The sequence below is a fragment of the Varanus komodoensis genome, unplaced genomic scaffold (genome assembly GCF_004798865.1).
Source record: "Varanus komodoensis strain SLA01 unplaced genomic scaffold, ASM479886v1 scaffold39, whole genome shotgun sequence".
NCBI lineage: Eukaryota > Metazoa > Chordata > Lepidosauria > Squamata > Varanidae > Varanus > Varanus komodoensis.
The window spans coordinates 1,720,085-1,736,789 of record NW_025335922.1 but is presented as its reverse complement, the minus strand read 5'-3'; the positions used below and the strand labels follow the sequence as shown (position 1 = coordinate 1,736,789).

At 44.7% G+C, this 16,705-nt stretch overlaps 1 protein-coding gene across 1 annotated transcript in view; it reads left to right on the top strand.

Moving 5' to 3' along the window:
* Positions 1 to 1,144: 1,144 nt before the first annotated feature.
* Positions 1,145 to 16,705, top strand: part of CYTH4 (cytohesin 4) — a 41,505-nt gene continuing 25,944 nt past the window's right edge. The window contains exons 1-2 of the mRNA XM_044441281.1: positions 1,145 to 1,234; positions 14,234 to 14,316. Of these exons, the coding sequence (XP_044297216.1) occupies positions 1,213 to 1,234; positions 14,234 to 14,316 (105 nt within the window). The 5' untranslated portion in view covers positions 1,145 to 1,212. The remainder of the gene's footprint in view (positions 1,235 to 14,233; positions 14,317 to 16,705) is intronic.

The window sequence follows — 16,705 nt, the reverse complement described above, 5'->3', positions numbered from 1 at the left end:
AATCAGTTTAATTCAGGAGCACCTGCAACTGAGACACCACCACTTTCCTAAGCACTTGGAACATGAAAGGGGTATTTTGCCTGGACAATAATAGCACAGGTCTCAGGGGTGGTTGTGGTAGGGGGCTTCCTCTTCAAGGCAGTAGGGACCGCATTATCACGCAGTGATGCCTTTACCACTCCCTGATCCATGTGATCTGATCTCTCCCCCATGGCCAGCTTGAAGAAGCTGTGAAGGGCCAGGATCAAGATAGGATGTGCTACAGACACAAGGGATCCAGACAACAGCCCACTACAACATCTGTCACAATTGCACTGGGCGTGTTCCAAGGGCCCATACCTCAATGGAGGCCCACTGAGAAGAGTTCTCTAAGCTTGCTCCTCCTTTTATTATGGCACTCGACTTGTTCCTATGCTTCTTGCGCTAACCCTGCTCAGCACAGAGATGGTCAGAAGGAAAGAGGAGCAACAGAAGAATAAAAACTAAGATATAAGTATTTAAGACTCAAAACTGAGAAATAAGTCCACGTCCCAAATTGCTTTAATTGGAAGCACTGGGGAAACATAAATCCAGGACACAAAGAACTTTAACTTACTCTACTGGATTGCTGTGCAGAATCTGAGGAGCAGGATAGTTAGATATATATTTTACAACACAAAATCACCTCTTGAACATACAATCAATTCTAGAAACCTTTCTCAACATGGTATCTTCTCAATGTGGTGGACAACAACCTCCAGTTAGGCTGGCTGAGGATAATGGAAGTTGTTATCCAACACAGCAGAAGGGTATCAGATTGGAGGTATGGAATCTCCACGTACTTTCTCTCCTACTTCATCCAGAGTGCAAACAGCTAAGGTGATCATTCCTCACAACTCAGTGAAGCCTGCTGAAGCCAGGTGGTGTACCGCACAGTACATTTTGCAATTCAAGACCCTTCTCGGCAAAAGCTGTCTGCTTGCACATTCTAGACTCAGTGGCTATGCTGTGGGTTTTTGTTCAGGAAACAAGCAAAATATTATCAGCACTCATTTCTGTACTATGAGCAAATGGCTTCCTCTGTCAATCTGAATGCACAAAGAGGAACCAAGATCGGGTGGAGTCTCCAGTGAGCATAGTCCTCTGGGGTTACTTCACGTTCAATTATTGTTCCTTTAATTCTGAAGAAGTACAGTGTGGGGGTAAGGAACTGTCACAGCTGAGCAGACCTCCATGATGGATACTTGCGCCACCAGTAAGTTGTCTTCTAAAGATATAAGGGTTGTGTTTCTTGATGCTGCCTTCCAGATAGTCATGCTGCATGGACCTAGCAGTAGCTGTCTCTAAGTGGCCTGAACAAAATAGTAGGGAGAGCTGAGATAACAGAGGGTCTCCTGGGTTGGAGTATAACGTTTGTTGTTTTGGAGGATTCCTTGTTTTACTTGCTAACCTCCTGTTCAGGTTATCAGTGGTTTAAAAGGGAGCCATTTCTATGCCAATTCTTGATTTTATCATGCTTGATTATGTATTGCAACTGTGAGCTTCCTCGAGACCATTTGCTGATTGATAATAGATACAGACCAATATATTGGTCAATCAAACTTCAAGAGGAGTCCTTTCATTCCCTTTGGAGTATATATTTATCCTTGGGGGAGAAGGTGATAAAGAAGACAGGGTTCTTGAATCTTTCACAGTTTTTGGAATAGAGGGAATTTCTGCAGCAGTCCTATGCAGACTCAACCCGCTGAAATTCTCTCTTTCCCACAATTACTGAAACTGTAGGAGCCTGGTTGTCTTCTGCATCTGGCTGCCCCCTTTATGGTAGGCTGATGGGTCGCCTTGGTTCAGCTCTTTACTGTATCCTTTTCCAATAGTGGTGAGTAGACACAGCCTCTTGGTGATGAAGGATGCATGCCAATGACCTAGAGAAATAAATCAGGATATAGGAAAATATTGAAAGGAAGAGTGAGCCAGAAGATTAGGAGCTGTGCAACTCTTATGAATTTTAATGGTATGAGAATGCTGTTTATTTGTGCCTTGTGTAAAAGAGATGAGGACTAAGGTTGCAGTCATAATACTTTTCAAATATGATGAGGAAAACACACAGCAGGTTAGTCTTGTGCTACTCTCTGCTTGTAGAATCAAGCAAGTCAATTAAATGTGTGTGTGTGTGTGAATCCACCTGCCTCCCTGTCTATCATCTATCTATCTATCTATCTATCTATCTATCTATCTATCTATCTCCCGTCATTCATTCAAGGAATTTGAGATGGGGTACAGCATGATGCTCCATCCCATCATATCTTGTGGGCTAGGTTAGGCCAAGAAATAGTGACTAGCCCAAGGTCAACTGATGAAATTTCTGTTCCATTGGAGAGTTGTCCTCGCCCATGACTCTGACACAGGATCTAGAAGCAGAGCGGCAAGTTGCTGCACTTCAGGTCACAAGCCCTGGGGATGTTGCAGAATTCTTAGACATCTGGGGCAAACTGAAACCAGTTTGCAGTTGTGGCAGTGGGAGACGGGAGACGTGCTTCCTTGCAGGGTTTCCTGGGATACTGCCTGGAGGAGCAAGAAGAAGGAGCAGCAGAGAGGGAGTGAAGTACCCACAATGGTTCTGTGGGGCTCACAGTGGGCGCTCTGTGAAACAGCCATGCCAGTGGGCTTACTGCCGGGACGGGTTGCCCTCTCATGCAAACTCAGCCCTTGTAATAGCCAAGTGCATAGACAAGTCAGAGGGGTTTCTACAGGGGCAGCTTAGAAGTTCTGCCCAAAGGAGCAGAAGTTTGCTCACTGCCTCAGCCCATTTCGTTGCCAGAAGCCGGGATTTAATCTCAATGGTGGTAGTGATTCCTCTGGGTGTTCCTTTGTCTCTTCAGATGATAGACTGTGGTGTGGTTTAGATTCTACTTTTATTGACTGCCCATTCATTTGGAAGCGGTGGCCTTTTTTAACCCTCTGATCAAAACATCCAATTATGCTTCACAAGTCCAGTACAATTTAGGTTACTTGAATTATACACAGTGGTTATAAAGTAGAAAAATAATAATGAAAAAACCTTGTAGGAAACATTTCTTCCATAATTTTGAACCTATGATTCTATAAGGGGTGTGTATGATTGTACATGCATGTTTGTATCTACCATCAGCTGGGCTTGCATTTTGGATTTTTATTTATTTATTTGTTTGTTAAATTTATATGTCGCAAAGTAGTCCAGCAGGACTCTCTAAGCAGCATACAACAATTAAAAATATAATGAATTTAAAACATTGCAATATTAGAATCAATAAAACTAGTAAAAACCAACCAGATAAAAATGTAACAATAACCTAACAATGGTCATTATTATTATATTAAGGTGAGTAAGGACAACAATTATCAAATCATGAAATATAAACAGTAAAATCATGTATAAAAACAGTTTATTAAAATGTCTGGAGAAAAGGATAGTTTTCTCCTGATGCCAAAGCAAAAAGCAATGATGGCACCAGGCAAACTTCTCTGGGGAGCCTATTGCATAGATGTGGGGCAGCCACTGAGAAGACCCTTCTCCTATTTGGCATGCCTTTCCCTTCCTTGAGGGACAGGTCTTCAAGAGGACCTCTTGCTCAGATCTTAATGGGAAGGTAGGTAGGTATGGGAGAAGGAAGTACTTCAGGTAGCCTGGTTCTAAGCTGTTTGGGGCTTTATAAGTTAAAACAAGCATTTTAAATTGAACCCAGGCTTCAACTGGCAATCAATGCAATTTATATAGAATAGGTTTTATATGGGGCTGTGATCTGGTACCTGTGTGCAGCCCTATTTGGCACCAGTTGCAGTCTTCAAACCATCTTCAAATACAGCCCCACATTAAGATCATTACAGCAATCTAATATGGGATATTACCCGTGCCTGAGTAACTGTGGCCAGGCTCTGTCTACTCAGGTAGGGGTGTAGCTGATATATTCACCACAGCTGAATGAAAGTGCTCCTGGCCACTGAGTCACTTGGCCTCTAGCAATAATTTTGGGTCCAGGAGCACCCCAAGCTGTGGACCCTGTCCTTTAGGGGGAGTGCGACCCCATCCAGGACAGAGTAATGGCCACCCAACCTGTCAGGCAAATCACCTACCAGCAGCACTTCTGTCTTGTTTGGATTGAGCTTCAGTTTATTGACCCTCATCCAGCCCATTACCAAGCTCAGACATGGATTCAACACAGAGACTGCCTCATCTGGATTAGATGTGCACAAGAAGTCAAGATGAGAGGTCAAGATGATCAGCCCAAACTTCTAGATGACCTATCCCAGTGGTTGTTGAGCAGCATGGTGGATAGTATAGCGCCCTTCAGAGCAACCATCCCCCAGCACCACCTTCTGGACATGTTCAGCCAGAACGGAGTGAAACCACCACAAAGCAGTGCCTTCCACTCCCAACCCTGTTAGCCTGTCCAGAAGGACACTACATGGTGTCAAAAGCTGCTGAAGGGTCCAGAAGAACCAACAGAGTCACAGTCCCCTGCCTCGCTCCCACCAAAGGTCATACCACAGGGCAACCAAGGCAGTCTCCATCCCAAAGCCTGGCCTGAAGCCTGATAATCCACTTCCTCCAAGAGGGCCTGGAGCTACCTGGCCACCACCTGTTCCAACACCCCTTGGATCAAACAGAGAATAAACTCTGGCCAATCAGGGCCAATGAAAGAGGTGTGGCTGCCTGGAGCAGAGCAGCAAACAGAGCCAGTCCCACCTACACAATCTCACAATCGCCTTTTACCCTAGCAGTGAAAATAGAAATAGAGGCAAACAAGAGGCATTTTGTAGGAGCCACAGGATTCAAATTCTTCCCATTCCCCAGGCAAGCTTCTGAACTGGCAGCATGTCTATGCCAGCCATGGAGCTGGTATAGATCAGTCTTCCCCAAGGTGGCACTCTCCAGATGTTTTGAACATCAGTCCCATTGGTCCCAGCCAGGTTGGGGAAAGCTGGCGTATACTTATTCCCTGCCATTGCAATTGATGGGAGGGAATGTGGACAAGGGGTGGAGAATGGCCTAGAAAAGGAGAGCAACCACCACCATCACAATGGCAAATTTCTGCCCCTCCCTCCTGGGTTGGCAGCTGAGCTTTGGAGATGGTGGATCCTTGGCCTTCAACCGCCTATAGTACAGTTGCTTTGTCCCAGTGCAATCCTATGCACATCTAGTCAGTGGAGCCTATTTGCATAGGATTGCACAACTGTATCCACCCTCTTCCTACCTGAAAATCTAGTGAGCTGCTGCAAGTGCCAGGCTAGTCTGACAGTTTCTGATGATGAAGATGCGTGTTGTTGTTTTCATAAGGATTGCCCTTCTTCTACCATCACAACTCAACAGTGCCAGTCAGCTCAGATGGTCTGACTAGCTCAGGGTCTGCTTCCTGAATACCCTCAGAGGCTGCTCAGTACTCTCACCTTTGGAATTTAGCTGGACAGCGTCAGGGGACACCATTGCCCCAGGGGTGCTTGCTGGTGCTAACCATATTGCCTCATATGTGTGAGGTTCTATTTCCTCACTGTTCTAATCCGGGCTGGTTCTTCCAGGCAGTAGAATTGAGTGAGTCACTTCAGGGAAGAAGGGCAGGCGGAACAGAGGAAGGCATGACACGTATCTGAAGAACACAGGAAGACGTTTTCAAAATTTCCCCCTAAAATAGGAACAATGGTGGGGACTGGAAATGACATTTGAGTTTCTAATTGAACTGTGAATTTGATTTTCTCCACCTGTACTTCTGCTCTTTGCTTTCACTATACTATTTAAACTTTATGGATGTTGCACTGCTCTTTTACGCAGTTTGGGTTTGTTTTAGTTTTAAACAAACATCCCTGTTAATTGGACAAAAACCAAGTAGAACAGCCCCCTTTGCATCACCAGGGAAAAGGACAAAAGGGGACTCAGGCTTGCATAAAAATTTCATGTGCTCATTGATATGCAAAGATACACATTGACAAAGGATCGCTATGATTGCAATAGAACTCCCAATGCCTCACCAGAGTGGGAAAAGCTGACCAAGGGACAAGTGTGCCCGCTGTGTTCTCCAGGGATTCACTGTTGATGGGCAGCTTCAAAGCCCTCTATGGTTGCCCTTCTTAAGGTCTGAAACACACTTGGAGTGCACGGTCTTGTAAAGAGAGGACACCATCAAATGGAGTATGGGAGCATCAGACACATGGCCATTGCTAAAGTAAAGGAGGGCTGATGCCACCATGGTCTTCTTAGACTTGCTATTGGGAACAGAACAGTAGATCCATGGTTTGATGGAGCAGGATCCTGCTAATGTTCTGATTAGAAAATGGTGCCTACAGCTTCATCTTAACGCCTGCCCACAGGCACTGAGGCAGGCATCACTTGGTTGTGATGCAGTGATCCAGCGTGCTATTTCAGGCCACTGCAGAGCATGTAGGTAGAATGCTCCAAGTTAGCTCCACATAGCAGACAGTGACCACACAGTCTGAATGGCTACTTTCCATCTTGGACCATGGCATGCAAGGAAGTAAGTTGCCTGCACTTCTCAGGGGCCCTTTCTGCACTCTCAGATGTGCTGTACTAATGGGAATGTAGGATATTTCATTGTGGGCATGTTCCTGTCAAGTGGCCCATCAGAACACATGCATCAACCACAGGGATGGGGAAACCTCCAGTCAATGGAGGTACCACATTTGCCTTATGGAGGCTTGGGTTGGGCAAGCTCCCCAAGCCCTTGCCCCAGCGAGCTATTGCTATCTCTGATGCAGAGAACTGCATGGATTCCCCTCGACAGACTGACCTCTTGCCTTCCACTTTAGGAGCATGACCACCACGGTAACTGCTTCATCTCCTCCACATCTTCCCCAATAGGGGCAGGGGTGGGTGTGGATGCAGGGGCAGGGCAAAAGCAGCCACCTTGCCCTGGGGAGAGACTTGCTTCTCCCCTTCCTCTGTCCCCAACTTGGTCAAGGCAGCTCCAGTAAGCTTTTCCTTGGTGGGGAAAGCCCATGTGAGCAGAATGAAGTCAGGTCTCTGGCCAAGACAACAGAAGAAGAAATGTTCTTGCATCCCGTGCCTCAGCCAGGATGGCTTTGGTGAGCCTAGGCTTCCCTTGGCTGGGGAAGGTTCCCATGTGCTCAGGCTGGTCCCTGGACTCATGTCCGTTGAGCTAATGGGGCCACAGCCTCTTGCCCACCATCTCAGGGCCCCTCTAGTTAGCTCAGATTCTCAGCTTTCTAATAAAAATGGCCACTCTCTGACATTGCAAAATATGAGACAGAAAGGTCAGGCAATCATTTTGTGAGCAATGAGCCTGCTGATACCACCTTTCAGTCTATTGTGGAGAGTTATCGCTCATCTGCAGTAGGCACTCCCCGGTTCATTTTGAGCACGAGGGTACAGGGGCTCTGCCTATGTGAAGTAAAGATTACTGCACATGGAAAACAATTGAGAAATCCAGAATTTTAGTGTAGCTGTAACTGAGCAGTATATGCAGCCCCAAACAACAGAGAGCCAGAATGGCAAGAATGCCTGTTCTTTGTAGCTCAGGTCTTCTTTCATACTTCTCCTCACCAAAAGGGAGAGGGAATACCTTCTTAATCATTTACTGCTCTAAAGATTAAAAAACAAACAAAAATGCAATTGTATTCCACTATTCTACCCATACAATGAGGAAGTGGGTGGGTACAGGGTGTGGGCACAATACCGATATCAGCCCCAGATAGACCATTTTAAAAATACCTGAATTGCTGGGAGGGAGAGCAGTTCATGATGCAACCATAGTGTCCGGAGCAGTCCAGTGTTGTTAACTGGCTTGATGGTAGGTGGGTTATGTTTGTGGGCAGGAAGGCAGGTGGAGTGAAGCCAAGGGCTAGAAGGTGTTGCATAAGGTTTTGTAACTGTTTTGTAATGCTGTCCACATAAAAGCACATAAAAGTCCCACTTGGCTGATCGGACGTTGGTCTCTAGTAGGTATACCCTCTTACCTGGGAGTAAGCCTCAATTAACTCCAGGAGTTACTTACCTGAGCAAACATGTGGAGTTGGACTCTCTTTACTGCCTGCTTGTTCCCTTTGAGCTCAGCTGATGCTGACAACCAGTCTGGGTCTCTCATTCACAATTGAGCTTTGCCAGCCCTTCCTGGAAAACGAAGTGAGTGCTGTTTGTATACAAGGAATTTGAAATGCTAACGCACTAGCTGGTGATCTTTTGCTGACTCTGCTATTGGTATTCCCCAGCCCTGTGTGCAGGTTAGATGCACTCCCGGCAGCACTCCAGCCCCAGTAGACAAGGGTGCCTAGCATTTCAGACCAAGCATTTTTACCCAGTGAGTGATTTCTGTCCTTCTGTCATTGCCTATTGAAAGGCAGGAGGGAAGAGATTTCTGCTGCAATTCTTTGCACACTCACCTGGCAGTACATTCTATGGGTGGGCCGTTGCTAGGTCTCTGCCAGCATACTGAACGTAGTTAGACCCTTCCCCCTCCCCAAACTTCATAAGTAAATGTGCAAAGGATTGTGTTGTAGGGCTGCAATCTTGTATGCACTCACCTGGGAGGAAACTACCTTGGAAAGAAAAGGACTTCCTTCTCAGTGGCTGTGAATAGAACTACACAGTGAATATCACTGAGTTGAAGATCATGCAGAGAAGATGAAGGCGTGTGAGAAAGTGGATGCTTTTCAAATTTTGAATTTAGTTCAGCCAACCTCCTCAGGATCCATATAGGATACATTTCCAAGAGATGCACCATACACCATGTTGCTAGTAAACATTTGGTAGGGTTCCTCAGGCATCCAAATATCCTGCACCAGCACCAACTCTTCCTGTTTTGTGTACCTGCGCTGCACTTTCAGGTAGGGCTGCTGTGTCTGAAAGAAGCAACATGTCCTTTGTCCTCTTTGAGTGGTGGCAGTGTGCATGCTTTTGCTTTCACAGCAACAGGGAAGAGAATTTCCACTAAAATAAGTAGCCATTGTATTTTCGCAGAATTGTTTATAAATTGATTTTTGTCTGTGCATATGCATGCATAAATTTTGTGTGTGAGGGCAGCATTATGGGCAGATGTAAGCAGTCTGATGCAGGCGGCTGGTTCCAGGCCCATCATAGCCTTCATCTGGCCTTGCCTGAACAAGTTGCTACGTGATGGATCCATCCTTGATGTCACCTGGCTTCCACTGCTCCAAACTTTATCTGGCCCATGAAGGTCTGGTGGGGAGTAATCAGCTTGGCATAGGAATAGTGATTGGAAGGTGGGGGGCATTTAGCTGGCCCCTTCATCATGGCCAGTTTCTGGAGACCAGTGGTCCCTAATGATTTCCAGATGGCCTTCGGAGGTTTTCAGTGGTAAGGATGTGCTGAAACCTGGGTTGCTCTCTGGAACATGGAGAAGGAAGTTGACCTAGGAAGTGGACAAGCACACTCCTGAATGCTCTCTCTGTAACAGAGCATAAGATTCCATGGTAAACCTTGGAGTTGAGAACAATGAAACAAAATAAGAGAAAGCTTGAGTGCAGACGGATACAACTCCTAGTGGATGCAATTCAGCCTTGGTATGTGTCTAAGTCCAATATACCTGGGGACAGTGAGGGAGGCAAAGTGAAAACATGTCACTGCCTCTATTCAACTGTCTCTTGGTTTCCCATAAGTGTTTTCAGGGACATCCAGGTCTATTACATGCTCCCCAGGGTTCTTAGACCCCTTTGAATCCCACTGCAATGTATTTGCTATGCACTTCCAAGGCAAAATCATTTGCATTCACCTGTACCTGGTATTTAAAGGCATAAGGTCAACTCATTCACAAATACAGAAGGACAAAGAAACAATATTCACATTCTGTTACTCCAAACATCATCTTGATGTTCATCATGCTTTCAATTTCCACATGCATTTGTGATTGCTGTTCTAGTTGCCTGAATGGGAAAATTGCACAAACCCTGCGGTATCAAATGAGAAAATTGTGCAAACCCATGCAACTTGCTTTCATTCACTAAAACATAAAATTGTGCATTTTTTAATGGAGCAATTAAAATGACTTTTTCTACTGATGTTTGCTCAATTTTTAAATGCAAGCACATGTATACATTTGCTGATGATTTCACAGATCATGTCTTCATGTTCTGGTCTGCATTCAAGGCTGTGAATGGCGCATGCCTGACTTTTTGTGCATGCACACAAAATTCGATGCCCAAAGCCATGCGTTTTACAACACTCCACAAAGACTTTGTGCATTCACCTTGCAAAGGGTGCCCCAGGCAAGTTGTGGTTTTCAGCAGGTGCTGCAGGGATTCAGCCTTTCTGCTGGATCCTTGGGGCTGCGCCTTTGCATCTGGGCATCTTCACCACTCTTGCCACATACGAAAGATGTCTTCTGTAGTTCAGTGGGGAGCAGCCATTTTTCTTTCTGTGCATTTGTCACCAGCCACCGAGGCTTAATTTAATCCAGTGGTCAGACCTCAAACTGTCCTGCAATGTTTCAGCAAGTCCTCAAATTAACTGTTAGCAAGTCTGAATTCCAGGCCTTGATTTAAGAAAAAAGGATTGTTCTCAGTGGTTTACAATCCATCATGGACCTCTTTGCTCACCCATCATAAGCTCCAATAACAATGCTGAGACTTATGCCCGGAATGGCCTGGGCCCAGCAACTCTCAGAGGCCTCCAGGAGTCATTTGACTGCTGTACAAGTGGGATAACTTTTTAAATGAATCCTTCTCTGTTCACGGTATGACCTATGGCTGCTAGATAGTCTAGTTGGCTGCAGGATAATTTGGTTTCCCACCTTTGACCTCAGAAGCTTACCCCAAGGCTAGTGCTGGGACACTGAACTCAGCACTCCCTCCCTCTGTCCTTTTAACCAGTGTGGAAAGACCTGCACTGGCTGCAGCTGCGCAGTCGCAGGAGCAACCTCAGCGATGGGCTTTTGCAGGTAGGAAGGGGGGAGATCTCTGCAGTATCTTGGAGGCACCTCAGCCTTGGGTGAAAACTCTGAATAGGCCCAAATCTGTCTGTTTCCTGGTTTGTGGGGCGGGAAAAGCACAGAAGGAACCCTTACCTCTCAGCTTCTTCCAGCCCCACCCCACAGGATGCCCATCATCCTCCATGCACAGAAGGTTATGGGTAGTCTCATTGCATGGTGCTGCTTAACGCCTTTTTCAAAGCATGCGTTGACTTCATGGATCTCATAGAACGTGCACATTTCAAACACAGGGATGCACTGGTACTTCTTTCAGTTTTATATTTAGAATGTTGAGAGTGTAAGGCTGCAAAATAGCTGTTTCTTTTCTCAAAGCCAGTGCTAAGTTTTTAGCACTGCAGGCAGGCACTGGAGAGACAGAAAGAAGGATTGCATCAGTTTGATTGTCCTGCTTTTTTAATTGCTCACCAACATGGGCTCTAATCTGATCTCTCTATTCAAGTTCAGCTTTGTTACTCTGACTGTTTCCAAAGTTTCCTGAAGTCTCTGGTTCAGTTCTTCCCAAAACAGAACTCTGTCTATGAAAAGCCTTTGTGTGTCTTCTGAAATGTGTCATTTTCCCCTACTGAAATACCCTCAAGTGCAGGAAACAAGTCCAATTTGCAAAGCAGGAAGTACTCATCTGTATGTGTTCTGTATCCAAGGTCACTCGTGAGTGACCAAACATAACGGGCATCTGAAGTCTGGAAAAGTACTGAGCCCAGGCAACCCCCTAAATAATACTTCCACATTCATGATGGAAAATGCCCCAAATGGTTCGTTTGATGTCAAGGTGCTCCCACTGTTATTTATCCTTGTTCAAGTCACTTATCTACTCCACAACTTCTCTGCATTGTTCTTGATCTTTGACACCCATCTCTCAAATACTCCTGTATTGTTCTGCTTTGCATTTGGAAAGGTATTCTAGACTAGGGACCATTCTGTGGCTAGCATCCCTTCTGTAATAAAGGCTTGGAATGCTGTCCTACACCCTCTTGCCTGGACGTAAGCACCATTGAATTATGTGGAACTTAATTCTCTTGAAGGCATATATAGGATTGCCCTGTGAGAATGTGTTTTCTATGCCTACAGTCCTGAAGATGTTAAGCTTGTTTAAGCCTCGTGGCAATTAATACAACTTCATCACTTATTTAAGCACTAAAATCTTTTGAACTTAATATGAGTGCTGCATGTTCAACCCTTTCTGGATTCAGTGGGGTGAGGATTCTGACTGTCAGTCAATTACTTACAACAAGAGGCTTTCTGCAGTGGCTTTCTTAGACTTACTAAGATTCTAAAATCAAGAAAGTCGTGGTTGGGGAACACACCCACCAGGTGTTGGATGCAAATTGAATCATAGAAACATAGAAACAAAACAAGTCTGAAGGGGTCTCTTGGGCCATCTAGCCTGTCCCCAGCTCTGCTCCTGTTATCCCCAGCATGTGGTTGTCCAATCTTTCCTTAAACACCCTCACTGATGGAGCCTCAACCACCTCCATTTCATGTTCTAGGGGTCCTAACTGCCAGGAAGTACTTCCTGACATCCAACCTGAGTCATACTCCCAGTAGACCCATTGAAATGAATGGACAAGTCAGTCCTGACCAATTTGCCTCCCACTGGTTTCAATGGGCCTTTTGTCAGTAAATCTAGATCCAACTGAAGGAGTGTATTTTTGTGTGAAAGGACTGGGAGCTTAGTTCCAATACATCCCCCAACCCCAGGTACCATATTCCTTAATTCTAAGTGTCTCCCTACACCTCTCCCCCAGTATTGTGTGTTAATATTGGTGGGACCTTGCGATTTCAGTAAAAATAATAAATAAAAAGTAAGTAAAATGTCCCTTCCTTGTTCTTCTTCTTGCTCCTTCCACCCCCTCCCCTGCATGCTGCCCAAGATCTAGGTCATTGGTTCCCCTTTTCTGACCATATATTTAGCAATAGTCTTACATCTGAAATGCAAACTACAGAAAGTTTCCAAGACAAATGGACAGGGAAAATGTGATGAAAACCAAATAGCAGTTACCATTGCCAATATATTTAAAAAGACAGTTCCAGGGATGGGTGAATTTATCAGTCACTTGTTCCCATATTTGTTGCTTATACATCTTTTCCCATATGCAAAGTTGGTAAAATCTGCTTGATTTTTTTTTTGCCCATCTGTACCAACCAAATCCAATAGCTACAGCTATTCCTAACTGTTTGTCATTCTGTCTGTCATGTAACTGTTAAGGATGAGGAGCTGACAGGAAAAAGATGTTGGCAACCCTAAGTCAGCACCACAAATATGGGTAAACATACCAGGATTCAACCCCAACTTATGAGCTAAGCACTCAAAGCCCTGCCCTGGATAGCCAAATCTGTCAGCTTAGGTTTCTCCCACATTAGAACTGGGTTCATCCCCAATGGTTTGTCTACCATTTGTAAAGAAATGAGCAAAGTATAAGTTCTGATTTTACAGAACTGAGCAAAATTCTTGCCTATCCCTAGGAAGCACTTTGTGAAATGTAGCATTGTTTTTAGGGCCACTGGAACTGATGTAGCTTCAACAAATAAAGTCAAGAGAGAATGGTTTTGTCTCACTCTGTGTGTCTAATTTAGCTCTAGCAAATGCCACAACCTTCACAGATAGATGAGAACCTTGGTGTACACATATTTCCAGCTATAGCAGCCACTTTCTATTCTGGGCAGAATCTTGCTGAATGCACTGGACAAGCTTTATTTAACTATGGAGTTGGTTTACCCCCCGCACCCCATTGAGACAGCTACTTCTGCCTACTTTTGCCTTCAGTGAGTCATTCTGTGGTCTTATCTCTGACATTATCTACTCAATTTCCTAAGAATTAAGAAGGAACTGAGCGCAGCTTAGACTTGCATGCATTTGTAGCTACCGGTTACAAAGTGGAGGTTACAAGAGATCCATTGCCTCTTCTAAAATCCACAATTAGCTATGCATAATATGGGGAGGTACAACCATCCAAAGAAGTATTTGCACACTGAGTTTAAAATTTTGAATTTGGGCCAGTCTTGCATTGAATACTAACTTGTAGTTGTTTAGGTCTAACCATTAAAAAAGTATCACATTTGGACCTTTCTGCTTTGCATTGCTTTGCAGATCATGACACATGAAGCTCATTCAGTGACTTTGGGCCAATGGTGGTCTCTCAGCCCAGCCGCCTGCAGCATTGTTGTGTGGCTACAGTGTGTGGGCTTGTGTGTTGCTCCAAGCTCCTTGGGGACTGGGCAACTTAACAATGTAATACAGATCCTTCCCTATGCTATCCTCCTCACACAGTGGGTTATAGGAGAGTAAAAAGATTGTTTTCTTTCAGAGTCACCTGATTTGAATGAGACGGAGGCTACCGAGATAGAGATCATCAAGAAGCACAAGACTGGGTTGTTGGAAGACATTCAGGTAAGGGCCTGCCAAGGCTCTTGCACGGATTATCCAAAGCATTGCCAGAATTATACTAATCCTTACAAAGGCATAAAGCCGAAGCTTTGCTCCAACATACACACCGTGCAGGACTTCCCTACATGGGGCTTTTAATCCACCACTTTATGGATGCTTCTGTTTCCAGATTCTTTGCAGGATTAATACCAGCCTCTACATAAACACACACAGAGACAAGCAAGTGTGGTGGGGGAGTCTCTTTCTCCACGCAAGCGCAAGGCGCACTGCAGTGCAATGCCATTTCAGAGTACTGCTACATTGTCCTCCATCTATAACTGCTGCAGAAATAGTTGCCAAGCATGGGAAAGGCCCTGGAGGATGATGAAGTGGTTTAAAACACTCATAAACTGCCATGAGTGAAGAATCACAAGCGTACTATAAATGCCTCATTTAGAAAAGCTCACATTTTTAGTGCTAATGGATACCTTCCTGGGGGAAGATTCTTGTTGATTGAAGACCTACTGCCTTCTTGAAGTGTTGAGTTGCAATTTCCGTCTTTCCTAGCCAGCATGTCCAATTGCTATGCTGACTGGGAATGATAGGATTTGCACTCCTGCACAACTGGAGGAGCCCAGGTTAAGCAAGGCTGTTTTACTTGATCTCTGAATCATTGGAGGGGAAATCTCTTTGGATAGATGTTCTTCTTCTGTAAAATAGGAATGATGGTAAGTGATGGCAGGAAGCTGCTATGAGGATGAATGGGACTAAAAGTGGTATGGCACTGAGGGAAACCATGCTGCCCAATTTCTGGAAATAGCATTTGGGAAGTGCTTCATCTACACCCAATTTTTCCATTTGCTTTTTGCAGCATAGATTCCCTTCAAATGAGGTGAACTGACTGACAGAATGCCAACATGCATTTCAGTAATAAAATGCCTCCAACCCTCATGAAATGCCTTTCCAAGGGAGATTCTCTTGGCATCTTCTCTGCGTACATTTAGATCACAGGTTAAGAACAGAAACATACAGGTTTAGTTCAATCCATGTGATCTCTGTTTTGCAGATTGTCAGGCCTTATCAGCTCTATTTTTCATAATAGATTCACGTTCCCCTGCACCATCTTTGAAAAAAGTATGCAGAAAGGTCCACCACAACTTACAGAACTTCCACTGGCATGCAGTATTTTTTGTATTTTCCTTAGCTCAGCATGCCATCAATAAGCAAGACATTCACACACACAGACACAAAGATCATTGCGCAGCAGAGGCTAACTCATCATCGTGTTCCTGTTTTTAAATACTCTCTGTATTAGCACACTTCCCAGCCTTGTCCAAATCTGCATATAATTCAAGGAAGTTTAAAAAACTGCAAAAAACTGTAAAATCTGCAAGTTGAAGTCATACAGATCGAAAGACATTTGAATTCATTATGTTTTTCTCCAACATCCTGAGTTAAGAATGTTATTTCCCAGCAGGCAATTAATCTTCTGCTTTGATTATTAATGCCACTGCTGTCTCTTTAATATTAGGAGGGAGTGATTCTATGGCCCCAGTACCATCTGCTGGGCCATAGGATAGTTCAGATTTCCAGTCTTGAGGGCAGGGTCACACCTGGTCTCAAAGCTGGGAATCAGAGCTGCAACCCCTCTCCTGCAGCTGTTGTGGAAAAGAGGACTTGACCTCAGAGGGGTAAAAATAGGTGTTCTGGGGGTGGCAGGCAGGAGGCTGCAGAAGCCACGATATGAAGAGTTGTGTTCCCCTGATGCCTCCTTTCCTCTTCCTCTGAGGTGCTACAGCTGCACTGATGAAACTGGCCACCTAACAATGGTACAGACTGAGAGGCTGGGAAGCAAGGAGTCCCTGTGGCTCCACCCACTCTGTGGAGGACGTCTACAAGCCCCGAGTTCACAGGCTTATGGATTTTCCCACAGGATTGTGTCCTTCATGTGTTAAAGTTTGATTATTTTGGCAAGTTGATCATTGAATCCATTGTTTCAGTTGTCATTTCATTGTTGGCTTTGTTTTTTATGATCATTAAGTGCCCTGAGGGCACTTCAAATCCTGTGTACAATTCTGGTCATCACACCTAAAGAAAACAACGTAGAGTTGGAAAAAGTCCAGAACAGTACAGAGTTAGGAAAAGGGCAACTAAAATGGCTGGAGTAACGATACGAGGAAAGGCTGCAACAGCTGGGATTGTTCGATTTAGAAAAAAAATAGGCAAAATAAGAGGAGGCATAGATGGAGATGCAAAAATCATGCATAGTGTGGAGAAAAGTGGAAAGATGTTTTTCTTCTCTCATTCTAATAGAATCCAAAGAGGTCATCCCATTAAGGGGATTGATTGAAGATTTGGGACAGATAAGAGGAAGGGCTTCTTCACACAGGATATAGTTAAATTATGGAATTCA